The sequence below is a fragment of the Haliotis rubra genome, unplaced genomic scaffold (assembly GCF_003918875.1).
Source record: "Haliotis rubra isolate DU_JTF1 unplaced genomic scaffold, ASM391887v1 Scf1202, whole genome shotgun sequence".
Lineage (NCBI taxonomy): Eukaryota > Metazoa > Mollusca > Gastropoda > Lepetellida > Haliotidae > Haliotis > Haliotis rubra.
The window spans coordinates 64,694-84,542 of NW_025765118.1; the positions used below are offsets into that span (position 1 = coordinate 64,694).

At 39.3% G+C, this 19,849-nt stretch overlaps 1 protein-coding gene and 1 pseudogene across 1 annotated transcript; both read left to right on the plus strand.

Annotated features, from left to right (window-relative positions):
• Positions 1-3,097: 3,097 nt before the first annotated feature.
• Positions 3,098-9,887, plus strand: LOC124263992 (annotated as a pseudogene).
• Positions 9,888-12,131: 2,244 nt separating this feature from the next.
• Positions 12,132-19,294, plus strand: LOC124264027 (arylsulfatase B-like). The gene is made up of 14 exons (XM_046698751.1): positions 12,132-12,288; positions 13,329-13,440; positions 13,922-13,973; positions 14,202-14,305; positions 14,621-14,727; positions 15,235-15,299; positions 16,277-16,378; positions 16,791-16,854; positions 17,152-17,249; positions 17,511-17,647; positions 17,821-17,879; positions 18,236-18,359; positions 18,595-18,737; positions 18,891-19,294. Exons 1-14 carry the CDS (start codon positions 12,195-12,197, stop codon positions 19,061-19,063), a joined length of 1,434 nt encoding a protein of 477 aa, XP_046554707.1. The 5' UTR covers positions 12,132-12,194; the 3' UTR covers positions 19,064-19,294.
• The last annotated feature ends 555 nt before the right edge of the window (positions 19,295-19,849 follow it).

The following is a 19,849-nucleotide window of genomic DNA, read 5'->3' on the forward strand; positions in this document are numbered from 1 at the left end:
TATCATGGGCCTGAATATGATCTATACACAGTGTGTGAGTGTATCAGGGTCCTGTGTGTGATATATACACACTGTGTCTGAATGTATCATGGGTCGGTGTATGATATATACACACTGTGTCTGAGTGTATCATGGGCCTGGTTATGATATATCCAGACAATAACAAAGTGTGACATGGGTCTGTGTATGATATATACACACTGTGTCTGAGTGTATCATGAGCCTGTGTATGATATATACACACTGTGTCAGAGTGTATCATGGGCCTGTGTATGATATATACACACTGTGTCTGTGTGGAAAACGGGGCTGTGTATGATATAGACACACTGTGTCTAATCAAAGTGTGTCATTGACCAATGTTTGATATGTACACAATGTGTCAGAGTTAACATGGGCGAGTGTACACAGACGGTGTCAGTGTAAGAGTATAACATGGGCGAGTGTACGTGCGAGTGTATATACAGACTAGTGTGTCGGAGTGTAAAATGGGCGAGTGTATGATATAAAGACATTGTGTCGGAATGTAAGATGGGCGTGTGTGTGTGATACACACAGACTGTGTCTGAGTGTAAGATGGGCGAGTGTAAGATGGGTGAGTGTATGATATATACACGGGCTGTGTCCGAGAGCTACAAGACGGATGTTTATCTGTGGGCTGTGTGTAGGTATAACACATAGACTGAGCGTATCAAGGCCTTTGTATGTGCTCAGTTTGCCTGGTTATGTGATCGTTCATAAAGACCCGCTGTATGTGGATAGATATGGCAGAGTAGTTGATGTGGGAGGGATGGGTCAGGAATACTGCTATTATCTCTGTGAGAGGGCATGATTATCATGCTGTCCTGTACATTGTCTATTTGAAACTTCTTTGCTCTGTTATATTCTCCTGTCTGTTAGTGTCTGGAAATACAGCGTCCTCAACGTTGCCTATTAAAATGTGCATATCATGTTTACTGGGAATGTGCTGTGAGCGGTTTGAAAGCCTGCCAGGTACATGTATTGTGACATACAAATAGATCAATACTTCACTCACGTTTTACATGGGCCAAGTCAATCCTCGGGAATTTCCACTAAGGATGTTTCTTTGTGCTGTGTGTTCATTGCGGCGTTCCCTACACAATGTAGCCAATGTGATTGGGCGATTGGGCTGACTCTGGGTGCAACCAGGAAGATCACAGGGTGCATGTCCGGTTAAAGCTTATAACCTCCAGGGCCGATTTGAAATACTAAATTATTGTCGTCTTAAATGTTATTTATACACAGCATGATTTACAATGATCTTATTGATGCATAAAATACCCTATATACATCCAACCATCCATTCATCCATCTATCCATACATACATGCAGATTAAAGTGAGTGAGTGAGTGAGTTTGACTTCTTTGAGTGGCACTTTAGAATCTGGGAAGTACAAATGGATGAACTTTATGGAGAACAACTTCTTTATTACGAGAGTGACGTTTCGATACAGAATCTTGCTCTGTTGTCAAGCAGGAAGTTAACATACCACATACGCCGCTTTCATGGTATATATGTGATAAAACATGAACCCAGTGTAGGTTCCATGCCATCTAAACTAGGAGCATATGCTTTAACCTCAACCAGCTCAATGCTGAAATTAAACAACGCATATGAAGAAATGTATTCCTTATCTGTCCCCCCCCTCCTCTAGTCTATATAAACACTTGTTCCATTTCACTGTTATTACGGTAACCTCGAACATTAGGTTCTGCAAAAGTACAGAGAAAATACTCATCAGCATGGATTAGGTCAGGTGAAAGGAGATCTTCATTACATGGTCAGCAATTTTACCTGGTTAAACAGTAATGGTTTGTACATTTGTCTGATGCCAACTGATTTAAGTGCTGAACTATTTAGTTACTGTCATATCTGATGTATGATATGTCATAACATAGTCGCCATAATATGCTAAACAAAGCCAAATTAACAACCTTCCAAAACAAAGAAAACCAGGACGTACCTTAGACACGGAGACACACACAAAAACCCAGCCAGAAACACCAACAAAGGGCCCGTAGCAAACAAGAAGACAAGAAACTACGGTCATAACAAACAGAAAGTAAACACTAATTTTACTTTCTATGCACAATTCGACTAAAGTATGCAGGAAGTGGCATACAAAATATCCTGTTCGCTTTTAACGTGTTGGTTTACCCTATTGAAACTAACCTGTTGCAATATAACGGGAAACCCAAAGTTGTTGTTCATCTGAAGCATATATTACAACAACATGTGGATTTCCAGTCGGCACACCAGCTCAGGAATCCTGATACTAACTGGTGATGTATTGTAATTGTGTATCCAAGTGTTACCTAAATATTCTATAACTGCAGGTTCATTCTAGAGTCAGTCTTCTTCCGTCGACTGATTGTATAATTATTTATCTTGTTAAACACTGACAAATGTATTCCAAAAGTATTGATTGAAGGATGTAATGCCCTTCTTCGTATAATGATCTAAAATGATTCATCTCATACTTACCGGTGTATGGGAGGAACTTGCAAATAACGGCCGCTGTGGAGCAGTTGGTATCACACCTGTGAGGAGACATCAGCTCAAGTCACCTTGTTTATTGCAAAGATCCTCAGACTGGCCTACCTGGTTATAATGCCACCTTGGATATAATGCCATATTTTCTCCTGGACAAACGGTGGCACTATAACCAGGGTATACTGTACACTTATATAATGGCAGTTTTACTGACACAAAGTCAACAGTGACTATATTTCTCAGCAGCAACAGTGATCAAGATTTATTACAGCATAGACCTTGGAATGCCATATCAACTGAAAAGTCCTGCTCCTTAAAGCAATGGAAACTTGTTGTATTTAGTGTCAGAGCATTCCACTCAAAGTTCGACTCTTGCATAAGATTGCATAGATCAACACGTTCTTGTAGATGATTTTACGTGTAGGGTTTCCAACGACATTATTCTATCGCGACGTTCCCTAAACCTCATTTAACGTGTATAAACGTGCCTTCTTTATTGATTACGCTCAGACAAACGTGACTTTCTGAAACAACAGATCACGTAGGTAAAGGTGGAGCTATAGATATGCTTTATCAGTCAAGTCTATAAGACAGGCACACAATAGCCAACAGTCTCACTTATGCTGAATGAGCCAGCGTGATGGGGGTTCGACAGCTATGTGTTTTGTTCCTGTTTTTCTTATCACTGTCATCTGCACAACGTCCAAACATTGTGTTTATTGTGGCCGATGACTTAGGTGAGTTTACACACTGTCAGTAAAGGCCATCACACAGTGACTTAATGTGAAAAACCTAATGAAATAATATGTTACCTTCAACGTGTCTTATCTGAAAGTATCGATGTTTAGATAACGGTGTACAGCCTACAAACCTGATTGTTTAGGGAACACTATATGTTTACACAGGCTGGAATGATGTTGGTTTCCGGAATCCTGACATGAAGACCCCAAACATCGACAAACTAGCCACAGAATTAAGGAATCATCTTCGAGAATGCATATGTGTAGCCACTGTGCAGCCCGTAATTTGTATTTTACATTATCTCATCATTACTTTAAGAAAACAAGGAAATACACCCATTGTATCTAAACTAAGAGGCAAAAGTTATTCTGACAAAAAAAGTCTTTGACAATCTTGTGAATGAATATTTCTATTTGAACCAGAGAAAGAGTGCGTTAAACAAAAGACATATTCGAGAAACATGTCAAGCTATGCTCACGTTAACAGGCCAGACAACCAGACGTTTATCAGTCCCACTCAGTGCAGGTTTATGAAGTGCAGAAGTCAAATATATACGTCTATTCACCGTTCTGGAGCAAATTCGACTTGCCAAGCCTCAGGGAAAATGACAGATGGAGAGATATAGGTATGCTTTAGTAACGTTGCACATAAACGCCATTTGGCTCTTCTGGCGACGTTTTCAGTGAAATAATGAAGCTATCGACCGTCCCCGTAGGGGCCGCCCGCCAGATACGTAAGACCCTACCTCAAGACCGAGGGGTTCGAGCCATTCACATCAGACACAATTTCTATCCAACAACCCTTACAATCCGTACCAAACCTTACAACAGGGGTATCTGAGCGTCTACATGCACAGTCCGATGGCCAATTCTGACGTCATAGTCCATTAACATCGACGTCTCCAATGGGGCAGACAATACTTACAATGGTGAGCACTTGAGAGGCGGAGTTGTCTTCACCGATGAGTGACGTTTCCTTCTTCACCGAGCTGACGACAGGACACTTGTCTACAGTCGCACTGGTGAACTTTACATCAGGCCATGTGTTCTTGAACCGTTTTGGAGGTAGGGGTGATCTCGGGTTAGACATCAGCTCCAAAAAGGACGACATTAATTGGGATTGAGGGGAAATCGAATGCTGCGAGGTATTTAGATCAAGAGTTTGCAAACAGCCGCTTTGCCGTGGGTTGCAACAAAACGGACCTGACAAGTGACGTTTATTTGAGTAAGTAACATACAGCAGTAACATAAACAGAACAAGGTCAGCATGTTACCCTGGCACGCAAGATCCCCTCATTTATCACCTATTAAATACTCGTGAGATGAAATGGTGCGACGTTTTCTACGTCATCCGACTCCTCCATCAACACCAAAGAAACTTCCTGAAATCCTTTCTCGGATATGGAATGGTCTTCCCCAGAACTCTCGCCGACGGTTAGTGGCCTCATAGAGGCGACGGTGCCAGGCCTGAGCTAATGCACAATGTGGACACACTCATTACTTACCGTGTGGACGTGCTTGTGAAACCCTTTTTGTGCTGCGGTTCATGTGTATACGTCAGGTTCATTGTTCATCAGGACTGTTGACCGCTACCACACCTTGATATATTTGTCTTTCCATGTAAAAGCATGCTTGTTGGGTGTGTATCACAATAACTTTTACCTCTGAGTATATGAAATATACATAACAACTCAAGTACACGTCTTACTGCTTTAACGTTCCAATACATACATGATGCTGATGTGCATACCTTCCCCCATTATGTGTATCGCTGAATGCCATATCAAGACAATATATACGTTGCAATGGATATACATATATTGTACCTTAGCACATACATAGTGAAATTAACACGAACTTTCCACTACGTGTTGCAGCTTTGTTTTACAAATAAAGCACCAGGGGATACCTGTAGCCATAGCTCAGTTGGAGCTATTTCACTGAACTGCTTATGTAACCGTATTCAGTATTTAGCCATTGTTTCAGATCCAGAACTGCTTTTATGAGTGGAATGTTTCCATTCCACGCTGGAATGCAGGTAGTTATATCGTTGTCTAAACAACATATTCACCAATACAGAATACACAAGTACATGTGGGAAAAACTACATGTTGTACATGGGGAATTTCCCTCTTTCCCTGAACACCAATCCCTCCAATTCATTGTTCGATTGGATTTGTATCAGAAAATACGGCCTCTCAATGCATATTGTCAGATTGTTTGCTGTTTACAAGAGGTCGCCACACCGTTATATAGAGTGGTATGGTGTTCTGCCATATGCCAGTTTCCTCAAAAACATACTGTGATTTTATGTCACCGGTGATGGTGTAAAATACTTTACAAATTCAATATAATATTCAGCATCTTGTGGTGGGACCTGGCCAAGCAGTGTGTGTGCCCCTCAACTATACCTTCCTGCCCCAGGAACTAAAGAAACTCGGCTATGCTACGCACATGATCGGAAAGTGGGTATAATGTTACACTGTTATAAATGGAATACATAAAACTGGTTTAGATTAAACTATGTTGTCTACTTAAAAAAATTCCACGTCTAAATAACTCCTATAGACCTTCAGTGAACATGTGTCATTATCACGACCAGATTGTTTTATCAGGTCTTTCTAAATTCAGCGCAATAATGGTCATAATAAAGTCTGATTCGATGATTTAATAATATTTTACGTCAAGCCCTATTTAAACTTATAATATTTGGTTCCATGTTTCTCACGAACAGTCGTTTAACCTTTGCCTTTGTTTCTGACTGTGTCACTGGTCGGACAGGATGCAATTTGATCATCTCTATTTGATAATGATTAAAAAATGGTAGGAATTAATTTATTTCTTATGCGTGTGGAAAGATACATTTTGCTATTTTTATATGCATTTAGAAAACAGTAATGCAAATCGCGAACAGTACGTATGATTACATTTACTTTTACCCACTGAGCACAATCACTCTAGATGGCATCTGGGTTTCTGCAAGTGGGAGTGCACACCGACCTACCGAGGTTTCGACACTTTCTTTGGTTATTATAACGCGGCTGAGGACTATTTCCATCACAACGTTGGTATGTAACATTCAACTTTCTGGTTTTAATGACTGATTCGACTATCCGTTAATTAATTTGTGCGTCAATTATACAGTTCTAGTCTATCTATTGTGTTTTAATTTTTCTGTCATCTTTCACAGGAAGGTATTTAGACTACAGAGACAATCAGCTCCCAGCAAGAAATTATTCCGGGGAATATTCCGCTGTGAGTATGAAAGGGTAATTTGTTATTACCCCAGTTACTGTATTTGACTTTCATGATATCGATCATAGGTATTTGTTAAAATCCATAATCCTCATAATATATATAAATCCTCAGCGAGTGTATAGGTTAGGCCATTGTATATATTCGTTTTACTGTCAGTTTACATAGGTATTTGTTAAAATCCATAATCCTCATAATATATATAAATCCTCAGCGAGTGTATAGGTTAGGCCATTGTATATATTCGTTTTAGGCCATTTCAGTTCAGTTTACATTCGCCCAGAGAGCCGTTGACATCATCCATCGACATAATGTATCACAGCCTCTGTTTATGTGCCTTCCATATCAGAATGTGCATGGTCCTATTGAGGTAAGAAAATCACAGTACCTTTCTTGTTGTGTACAGCATATCAGGTTGTAACATTTGCGTCAGTGGGACTTTTTTACCAAAGACATAACTGGTCGGTGAGGCACCTTCATGCATGTTTAAAAATGAATTAGTTCAGTACCATTTCAATGAGTAATTATGCTAATATGACTACTTCATGAAGAAGGATGATGTTTTATTTGGTCCAACTGCAATGATCATATGTTCTGCATGTACGCATTCCGTGAACTTTGTCACATCACAGGTGCCTCAGAAGTATGAGGATATGTATCCGAACGTCATTAACGAAGGGCGGGGAAAGTATTGTGGTATGTAATTTTATGACCTTATTTCCTCACGTTTTATCACAATTGTCTCTGAAGCCATCTTTGTTTCTTAGAAGTCATTTCACAGGCACACAAACTGCATAATCACCGTCCCAAACAATCTTGAATTGAGTTCACCCTCATACAGTTCACACATCGTGACATATCTAAGTGCTGTTCGCACTGATCTATTTTCACTCGGAACAGGAATGGTGTCTGCCCTGGATGAGGCAGTAGGAAATGTCACCAAAGCCCTGAAGGATCGGGGGTTGTTTGAAAATACACTGATCTTATTCACCGCAGATGTAAGTAGTCGCAGTATTGACATTGTGGAGAAGGTTTAATCTTTTCTCGAACTAGGTCGACACTGATTTTATTCACCGCAGATGTAAGTAGTTCCAGTATTGACATTGTGGAGAACTTTTAATCTTTTCTTCGAACTTGGTCGAGAGCTTTGTTAAACACTGATCGGCAGAGAATTTCCGTCGTTGTTGTCGTTTAAACTAAATATATCTTGCCTGATACCAGCAAAACAATGTCTTTTCGTCATTCTGAAAACGACGGTGGATCTTGTATTTTGTATTAAGATTTATCTAAACATGAATGAAAGAAACCGTATGGTTATACAAATGAAACTCACCATTGAGGCAGCTCCATTGTATGCATTAGTAACAACATGCATCTCCATTCATAAATGGGTAATTACAGATACGTCAAACTGTCCAGTGTGCAAGGCTGTTTGGGTTCAAATGCCTACATAAGGTATTTGATTACCTGGATAGTTATATTTAATGAAAGCGCTAATCATGTCATTCTCCTTTGGACTTAACCATTAATCATTCAGAATGGAGGCCCTATTGAAGTTTATGCCAACAACTGGCCTTTAAGAGGAGGAAAACACACGATCTGGGAGGGGGGCACGAGGGGGACATCCTTCATGTATGGTGCTGGGCTTCAGAAGACGAGGACGACATACGATGGGTAAGGCCATATCTTGATGAGATGATTAGAGATGATCCTATTTCGAATTTGTTATGGTTTGTCAGTAATAGACAAAAAAATGTATAAAGAATATAACATGAGAAAGGTATCAGTGTTTAGTCCTGTTTCCACAAGCATTTAAATATAGTTAAACAACTGTAATTATTATTATAATTTAATTAGACATTAGTATATTTAAGGGGCATCTTTGACCGAACCCTTGCTAATTTTTAGTTGACAAACAAAAAATGTATTGTTGTGGTCAATATTTAGTGACTCTTTTCTATTTATAAACAGGATGATCCACGCAGTGGACTGGAAGTCTACTTTAGTATCTGCTGCTGGTGGAATTCCAGGTAAAGATGAAGTTTTTGAAAGGCCTTTAGAAGTTGGACGAACATGAATAGATGACACGTTTTATGGATAAAAAAGAAGTTTTTATGCACAAAACGTGTCATGTATCCAGGTAAGGATGCTCTCACTTGCATTTCACTTAATTTTGTCAAAATTGTCATAAACAACGCTTGCAACTACGGAAAAGGTAGTGAGATTATTTATAATGTGTCGTAAGTCTGTTTCAGGGAAAAAAACATCGGCAAGGTATCACAAAATAATTTTACACAATTCGTAGTGCATTGGATACAGAAACTACGATAGATGGAATGAGTCACTGGGATTCTATTCGAAATGGTCTTCCGTCTTCAAGAACTGAGTTCATCTACAATATTGACGACTTTGAAGTTCCAGTGGAAGGTCATGCTGGAATCAGGTATTGTATAGATGTTTTGTCGTCAAGTTAGATTTATTGAAAAGGCAATCGGAATTGTAAATATACATCTGAAGACACAACTGCATATTTACACACGTAAGCCTTGACCTTCAGATGCATTATCAATACCCTTCACTCTACACAGTTGTGGTATAGACGCTGTGAAATATATGAACGAAGTAACTGTGTTTCTTGTGTATCAGAGTCGGAGACTACAAACTAATCCTCGGGTACCCTGGAGGCCCTGATGGCTGGCACAGACCTATGAACAGGACCCAGGACGACAAATATGAACAGACAGTCTACCTCAAAGGAGATGAACCAGTTCATCTCTTCAACATTCGTGGTGCGCAATTAATTAACATGTGTCCAAGTAATGATAATATTTGTCGTAGACTAGGTGTTGAACACATAACACCCACCCAAACAGAAATGATGATCGAGGCATAATGGACTATGCAAAAACATAGAGAATATTCTATTCTGAAGTGAAGGTACATACCACAATGTCTAGTCATGAAAGTTAGTCAATCAAGTGTTTTCCCCACAAACAAGATCCCCAAAATGTTGTGAGATAAATGCAATATTGATTTACATATAGTTTACAAGTGTCCCTTCCCTCTTATTTACATATATTTTAATTCACATCCAGAGGATCCGACTGAGCACAATGACCTTGCACAGCAGATGCCAGACATGGTTGACAAGTTGCGTGCCCGGTTTGAGGAATACAAGAAGACGATGGTGCCAGCCAATTACCCACAACCAGATCCTGCATCTGACCCCAGAAAGTATGGGGACGTTTGGAGCCCCGGGTGGTGCTGATCCAAAGCTCTTTTCTCACTATTTCTATCGCGACATCCGTCTTTAGAATGTGTAGTTTGGAGGTGGATAATAAATTATTGCGTTAGTCACAAATTAACATTTTATAACAGTTCTAGTTGGTAGAATAGAATGTTGGACAGTTGTCACCACACAACGATCTCTTTAGCAATAAAACGACACATTTATACTGAAACGATGCCGACCGTATTATGACCAAGTGTTTATGAATGCATTATAGCGATGATACCAGGTGTTCTTCAAAATATGAGTACCACTATCATAATGTATGTTTTCTAGAAACCCAATATACGATACTGTCCAATGAACGTTATTGATCTGAAGCCTGAGGACACATGGTTACATATTTTTCGGGGAAGACTAGGATTACGGGACTACCCCTCAAATCTAATGAATGTGACCCCTAGTGCCCATACATCTAAACGCATGCATACCTACGTGAAGCAAATGTAAATGTTGGCTGAACGTAAAATGCCTCAGAATAATTTTGCAGCCTGTTCACCTTCAATCAGTCATTAACAAAATTTTGATGTAAGCTTCTTCGTTAGCAGTGGTGTGTGACACAATCACACGTTTAAATCCTGTTTTGCAACGTCTCATTTTCTTTTTTGTGTGTGTTTGTACTTTTCATGTGTATTTACTTGGCTTTACTTTTTACAACACACATGCAACATATGCCTCTTAAATTACCATTTCAGATGCACAGATGTGATATGTTTAAATTGTTTTGTAATCATAATCATAAAATCATTTTTGGCACGATTTTGAGGTACTAACATACTGGAAGTCTACTATGCGACATGAGTTATTTACAAATCTTGCTCATAATTACATTTAGCGAAATCCAGTATGACTAAAAGCATTGTTTTATGAATTGAAGTCAAACACTGATAACACGGGAAAATAAAGAAGATGCCGATTGATGATCCCACCGACGGCAATTATCATATTGGCTGTTTTGTGGTCTCTTATTCTTCACGCTGAAGGGAATCATTAATATTTAATAAAGACCTTAAACCAATGTATATCATTGCAAAACACCATTCCACTGACCTGAGTAGTAACCCTCTCTGAAAGCGAAACCAGAGTTGTTGCTTTCTAATTTGATTCCTGCAGGTAGAATAACTGTAAGTATGACATATTAAAAATGTTTTCACCAAAATTGTATCCGTGGAAGTTGATGACAATCACTGGATTGTCTGGTCCAGACTCGATTTGTTTACAAATAACATCGCACAGCTGTTATACTGCTGAAACAAACATATACTAATAGTCACAATTGTACAATCGACTCTGATTTTAGCAGAAAATACTTATGGATGTGTGAAAAGGGTTTATTGCTTCTATTTACGTGTTGATTTCCAAGTTAAAACTAAAAGTTAACCGTAATTTAGTCCTTAATTTAGAACTCCACGTCAAACCAACAAACAACAAAGCAATGTGATGTCATCAATAATTGTATTCTATTTTTTTTCAGGTTTACAAACTAATACAAATCGTTTGAAAGTTTTACAGTGAATTTGGCAATAAAGGCAATGTTGGTAATATTCAGCTTACTGCAATAATGATCAAGTTTCTATAATATGCCCAGCCTCAACACAATTGCTGATCTCGTAACCTGAGATGGGAGACGTGCGTTTAGAGGCAACAAGAGTTAGCTCCCCGTATATACATGTGAAACTACCACATGGCTGCTTCGTTCATGAACCTGAAGCTCAGATTAAGCAATTCTATCTCACATACAAAATCCCCGAAATACTATATAGGCGATAAATAGTTAATGATTGGATGTTACTGGTTGGGTACAAACCCTTCAGTGTGGAACGCTGTGGTAAGTAGAGGAAATCGGAGACGGTTTGTCAGCTATGCTACTTAACCTTATTAAAGTATGTATCATTACAGCCCCAAAGAAAATTGATGTTTGAATTTTTTATGTACAGAAATTGAAATAAGATACTTACTTCAAACATAAAAATTATTGCCTTTCAAAGAATATGCGATTTTGCATTTATTAGAATTGTTCCTAAACAGAGAAGAACCAGACGTTTTCAACATGTACACATTATCGTGCATTTCGAACAACTACTGCTCGGTTGCGTTTATTTGACCACATTAAAACAGTGTTTATCTTGTTCAAACCACAAAATTAATTCACAAGACTACCAATGTAAATATGCAATGTCACAATTACTTTTGCCTCTGAGTATATATTTAGACTGACATCTTAACCATTTAAACATTAACAATGTGGCGTGAACTAGAACTGTAATCGGGTTTTTCCTCCACGTCGTGTTAATGTGCACACATCTCACATGTCTATATCTATCTACCTGATAACCAAGCGAAGGCCACCTGACAAGGATCTCTGTAGCGTAATCACTTGAATGTGACTGTGGCAATGGAGAAGTTCATCCTTGTGTTCCTCTCGGTTCTTGTGTCGTATGTCGCAGCACAACGCCCCAACATTGTTTTCATAGTTGCAGATGATTTAGGTGAGTATATATAGGTATATTGAGTTACTCTTGACGATGTTATGTATTCCTCTAGGCCCCATATAAAAGGGGGCGGTGGGGTAGCCTTCTGGTTAGAGCGTTCGCTTGTCACGCCCGAAGGGCCCGGTTCGATCCCCACATGGGTTACAGTGTGTGAAGCCCCTGCTGGACGTCACCCGATGTCTGGAAAATTGCTTAAAGCGGGGTAAAAAATAATCACCCCACATATTAAAGGATATAAAATGTAATGCTATCATGGATATTTGAAAAATGTTTGCCCCCGCAGCTTTAAATATAATTGGAAACAAGAGGACCGATTCTCTGCATCACCATGTGTATGTATATTATACTAGGTCTTATATATGTAATATAACCTAACCCTAACCCATTTATAACCATGGGCTTAATACCAAGAGTGTCAATAAAACATTTTTCACATGAATTGAACAGACATCTTCTACGCTGTTCCACATCGACATCGTATGTGACCTGTTGTATTTGTTTAATGTCTATCCGGTCTGGTGTAGTAGTCTTCTGTTTAATGGGATTGTTCTTTGAGCAGCTACGGTAGATTCGCGTGGTGCAAGACATTCGACCCGTGAATATCCAGCTTCGAATTGGTCTTCAGCAGCCCATGCTTGTCGTAAGAGGCAATTAACGGGATCGGGTGGTCGGGATTGCTGACTTGATTGACACCAGCCATCGCATCCCAGTTGCGTATTTCGGGGCTCATGCTGTTAATCATTAGATTGCCTGAATCTAGACTCGATTATTTACAGACCCCTGCCATAGAGCTCGAATATTGCTGAGTGCGGCGTTGAAGTTGTAGGTAAACATGACCATTCATAATGGCCACAACGCCGGAATATGAACACGATCAGTGTTCTATTACTACCGAAGGCTTGACAGATGTGTGTTGCTTCGAAGGCTGATATCCCAGCTATACATAGAAAAAAGGCCGAGACAATGAAAACTATATTTTCACTTGAATGGCGTAGATCTATGCAAATCATATCATGCCTCGTTTCATTACCAATCAGGATGGTACGATGTTGGTTTCCGAAACCCAACCATGAAGACTCCTAACATCGACAAACTGGCAACAGAGGGGATCATCTTCGAGAGCGCTTATGTCCAGCCTTATTGCACCCCGTAAATAGTATTTGTTTTTACATCACTCATAATAAAATCGTATCCCATCCTAGCAAATGCCACTTATTTTATTATCAAGGCAGAAAAAGGTAATATATGAAAATAAGATTCTTAATGTGAAAATGTATTTGAAAATTAACTTCCTTAAAAATCGGATCTTGAATATCAACTGTTATAAAATGACTTTAGAGATCCGATTTATATCAACAAGACCTCTACTAAAGGCTCTTAGTATGTACAATAATAGATATATTCTCGTACCCTGAACTCACTTAGAACTTGCGGAACATCTTTCAATGCAAATGGTTCTGTGCTACCAGTAGGACCCATATGTTTCTTTTCGCGACAGCAGGTTACGATTATTAATATTCAGAGGTCTATTTATTAAATTTGGTCCTTTCTCTTAACTTTCAAGTCTAACGACATATGTTTTGACCTGATAATCCAGCTATTCTCTATCGTTGACGTTCTGTGTTGACAGGTCTCGCACGGCCTTCATGAGTGGAATGTTTCCATTCAAAGTCGGCATGCAGGTGAGAAGTGTCAAGGTTTCCCCCCTCTATCGCATCAACTTCAGTATTTAACAAACCCTATTTAACATTTACGTTTATTGAACAAACAATGTTTTAACATTTTTAACTGTTATCAAAGTGATCCTGATAAAGGACAAGCCCCTCCTAAGAGATAAGTGCAATCACTGAAATGTGTAATCACATTTAGTATTATGTCAAAGGGTCTCATATATTCATTTCATATCGTAGCACAAGGTTCTGGATGATAATCAGGCTGCATGTGTGCCTCTCAACTACACCTTCCTGCCACAAGAATTGAAGAAACTTGGCTACGCTACACATATGGTCGGCAAGTATGTCAATCATTGGAACACAACCTTTTCTGCTTAGAGCGACATTGTTCTTCTGACTGTGTGGACTTTGGCTTCAGGATTCGTGTATCTTTCTTGACTAGGGTAATCCGTTTGAACTGTACGTCAGGCCAGGGAAGAACTGAAACTCGGATACGCTACACAGAAAGAAGATAAATGATCATGAATACAGTGAATGTTCGAAAAAGAATTGATAGATTATCGAACTTAATCGATATAAAGTATAAGTATTATTCTTATGCGAAAGGCTATACAACACAACAAAACACCATGGCACACTTTTATGATGTTCTCTAGATGGCACCTGGGTTTCAGTAAATGGGAGTGCACACCAACGTACAGAGGATTCGATACGTTTTTCGGTTACTACAGTGCACAAGAGGGCTACTACAATCATACAGTTGGTAAGTTCACAACACAACACTCAACTCACTAAAATCCATTCACACCAGGTGTCCACAAGTTGCAGAAATATTTTACAGGATCTTCTTTTTCATATGAGAATCCCAATTTCTTGTCCTGGGATGAGAATCAAAACAAATACCTGTTCTTAACACTGGGCCAAAAATATGATTTACATAATGATGACCGTACCATTTACCAACGTCTTGTTAACACGCACAAATGCAGCACTTGATGAAGTCAGAGAAGTGTCCGTAACGGGGTCAAATGAAAATGGTTTTACCTATACATAAAGAAAACAGTAAACAATATATAGAGAGTTAATGATTAACGTCGCAGCCACTTCTGCCACAAAATGACAAAGTGGCTGCATATACGCAAGTGCAGCATAAAGTCTTAATAAAACAAATTTTAAAATTTTAATGCCATGCATTATTTCCATACTTGATTCTCAAGTCTGAACAAAGGATATATTTTGTGGACATTATATCCCGTTCGTCTCTTTCCAGGTGCCTATTTAGACTTCCGAGATAACAAACTTCCTGCGTGGCATTACAAGGGAGAGTATTCAGCTGTGAGTGATGTGCATTGAGCCCGCCAGCATTAGTGTCAGAAGTATTCTTATAACAACAATGTCAGTAAGATTTATAATGTACCACCGAATGTAGCGTGAGGCAGTAACCAAAAGATGTTATGATATGTACACATAAAATCATGACATTATTCTCTTTATGGCTTTTTTGAATCCGTGAAGATCTGGGTTAGAATTGTTCTTCAGCAATCCATGCTTGTCGTAAGAGGCGACTACCGGGATCGGGTAGTCAGGCTCGCTGACTTGATTGGCACAAGTCATCGCTCATGGTGTTGATCACTGGATTGTCTGGCCCAGACTCGATTATTCACAGACCACTGCCATATAGCTGGGATTTTGCTACGTGCGGCGGTGAACAACAAACCAACCCCGTGAATTGATGACGAACTTTATGGCTTTTTGAAAACCAGTGTTCTCGTGACTTACGTTCAGAGGCCATCATGTCTTCTGAAAGATCAACAGCTACAGCAAAAATGTTCCTACACGTGAATGACCCTGGTATAAATTCAAGCCGCAATCACTGGGCTTTTTGTAAGAATAAGTCAAGCAGTTGACCAAGGTTGTCAATTTACAAATGAAATATATATGGTGACAAATCTACAATTGCAAAAAACACCAAGAAATAAAACTAGTAATTCTTCTTAAATTTTGTTTATTTGAAACCATGAATATGAACTAATGCATAAACGTAAATTATACCGTTCAGTGAAGACGGTGATAACAGACATACCAATGTATGATTGACTGATTGAATGAGTTTAAGGCGTGAAGTTGAAAGGACTTTCGCCCCTTTCAGCAATATATCAGCAAAACCACGAAACCCATGTGCGGCTTCACGCATTGCACCCATAACAAGGAATCAAACCCCGACCTTTGTAGTGACATGCACCAAGCTACTACACCAAAATATATGTGCAAGGTAATGCTAAATATTTCCAAACTTTCTGTCTCTGTTGCAGTATACATTCACCAAGAAAGCTATTGACATCATCAACGAACACAACGTGTCCCAGCCTCTGTTTATGTACCTGCCCTATCAGAATGTGCATGCTCCGATTGAGGTGAAGTCTTCTGTTAACTAGTTTCTCTAGGAGACCTTTGTATCTGCTCTCTCTATATTGATTAATGTTTTAATGGAAATGGGTTTGGTACTAGATTTCACAAGGTCAACGCCACTTCTGAGAGGAATGGAATCAGGGAGGTTCTGGGATTAGACAAGCAGACTAGAGAGTGCAGTTGTTTTCAGGATTGTATGATGTGACGTACTAGCCTAAATGCATTTGGACTGCATAATGTATTTAGCAATTGTGAAAATGTTCTTGATGACGATTTGTCTCTACTTAACACTTTCATATACTGTAAATGTTATCTCACAGGGCAAATATCAGCACAAATCACCAGATATGTCAGTTGCTGCGATTAGCATATGTCATGCAGATTCACTTTTTAATTCGCCAATGGTATTATATTCAGGTTCCTGAGAAGTACTACAACATGTATCCTAATGTGATGAACGAAGGCCGCAGGACATATTCAGGTACATTAAGTTTGTTCTCACTTCTCACGTTCCTCCACAACTTCACCATTCCAACTCGAGCTGTGGATCGAGCTGCAGTCGATTGACCGTCGCCAGACCGTCTCACACCAAATGACGTTAACAGTTAGACTAGTTCCGCGTTATCATACCTTTAGTCTGAAATCGCTGAGGGCCTGCCACCACGGAGTTAACTTAATGTGCCAACATGGGGAATCCATGTTAAAGAGTGAATATATTCAAACATGACACAATGCTTACATGATTGCAAGATCGTATGCTGATATGATATATTTTCAGGGATGGTTTCTGCCCTCGACGAAGCAGTTGGAAACGTTACACAGGCACTTAAAGAGAAGGGGTTGTTTGAAAACACACTCATTCTGTTTACAGCTGATGTAAGGAGAGTCGTTTTCATAATTTATCAACCGAAATGCTGGGAAGTGTATACCATAATAACAAAGAATGCATGACAATCTCGTTTATGAGTACATATATCCTGAATCATACATATTCCATAACGGCCTTGGTTAAGATTGTTGATTGTGCAGCAAATTGAAAATTCAAAGAATCAATAAAATTCGTTAAACTGTTAACATGTGGAATAGTAACATCTGCATTCTGCATTATTCACCGTGAGGAGTTTCATTTCACTTCAGAATGGCGGTCCTATCATTAGTTATGCTTGCATCTGGCCTCTGAGAGGAGGGAAGCACTCAATCTGGGAGGGGGGCACCAGAGGGGCATCCTTCATGTACGGTGCTGGACTAAAGAAAACAAAGACAACTTACAATGGGTTCGTTGATGTCATGAGTATATTGTTGGACAAATAAAGAGAAGTAGAATGTCAATACTTTAATAGTGACACACGGGGCGATTAATCTTCCTCTGTGCTGGAGATACCATGTTAACGAGACTGGTCAGTACAGATAGAAACACTCCGGTAATCACAGACTCATGTCATTACAGAATGATGCATGCTGTAGACTGGAAGCCTACCTTAGTGACAGCAGCAGGTGGAACACCCGGTAATAAGCACAATCTGCATAGATTTCGTTGGGTTATTTTGTTATGTTTTTGGCTGTTTTATACAATAATTAAACGCTATTCGAACCATTAATATTCGAGTCTACAACAGGCAAGAGAGTAGATATTATCATGAATATGCAACAACACAATTGCGATAGCAGTGTTGATAAGTTGTTGCAAAGACAAAAATTCGTGTGGACTGTCCACACTTAAAATTTGCCCTTTACCAAAGAGACAATTTTCTGAAATAACGAATCATAATGAATAGGCAAGGAAATGTGGAGTTTGTCATACTATACTCTATTTTCTTTGAGACGATATTACTTTAATGTCACGATTACCAACTTCATTGTAGAGACATCAATCGATGGTATAAGCCACTGGGAATCCATCAGGAATGGCCTTCCGTCGTCAAGGACCGAGTTCATATACAACCTTGACGACTTCGAACCTGCAGTGGAGGGCCATGCTGGAATACGGTATCAGGTTCCAAAGACTACTTTGTAATATCCGTCTTTAACCGAGTAAACATCAAGACAAGACACGAACACTTAGACATTACCTCTGTGCCAATAAATTAAGATCTAAATTAAGAACTGAACTTTACCTATGGGAATTCTTTACATAATGTGTAATAACATTTCTAAAATGAATAATATATATTATGCTCAAGGAAGAGTGCAGGTGTAAAGAACTGAAGTTTGTTGTTCACAGGGTTGGAGACTACAAGCTAATAATGGGCTACCCAGGTGGACCTGATGGTTGGCACAAGCCTATGAACGGGACAGAAAGGGAATTCTATGAGACCATTGTATATTTTAAAGGCGATAGTCCAGTGCAGCTCTACAATATACTTGGTAGGTGCCGAAAATATTTATTTACGCAAATAAGTTTGCTAAAACAATTGTTACGTTACAAGCAGAATTCACCTTGATCGATATTGTTAGACATTGATAAGGAAGATGTTGCTATTTTACAACACGTCAGTGTCAACCCTTCTCCATCAACAGAGGATCCTACTGAGCATAACGACCTGGCAGCACAGATGCCGGACATTGTTGACAAACTAAGAGCCCGGCTAGAGGACTACCGGAAGCAGATGGTACCCGCCCTCTACCCTCCTCCTGATCCTGCATCTAACCCTAAAAACTTCGGAAACGTCTGGAGCCCCGGATGGTGTTGACCTTTAGATTAACTTGTGTCAAATAATATTTATTTCCACTGAAATAGAGTGGCCTGGTAAAATACTGCCTGAATGAAGTTAGTATCGCTGAAATACTAGGTGACAGTGCTATGAATTTATTTGTGTTTGTCTCATATGAGAAATAAATAAGAGTTTGCTTTGAGTCTCCATGTTATATTATGCTATCCTTGGGCTGATCGCCATTCACTAAATTAAAATATGACGCTTAAAGTCGATTCATGAAGTTTTGACTATGTTGAAACTAACCATCAAGATTATGGTTCTGGCCTTAACGTGATAAACTGTGGCACCGTGGGCCATTTCGCTCTGACCACTACGGGCCATCTCTCCATACACCACCATTCAGGTCGTGAGTATGATAAACGATGTCATTATATTATTCTTCGCGGACAGGGTTTACCACGTATCGTCAATTTGTGAAGCTAATTTTGTTTTATTGTCCAGAGATATTCTGTGATATAAGGGTTATACTCGATTTCGACAAGACACTAGATTTACACACGAAGACCTGCACGTGAACGTACGACACAAGGCATCACTTTGTCACTGATGGGTTAAATTTGCAAGTGATTTCACAAGTCTACCTTAAGACATGTTGAAAACTTCACTGAGGCCTTGACTCTTGAATATTTTTGAGCAAGAGTCACATGGCACTCTAGAAAGCCATGATAAGAGAAAGGTAGGGTCGATATTTTAGTATATTCCATGCTGTTTTGAGATCGGATATGCATTTCATCTCCCTTCGTATTTAAAGTGACATGTATC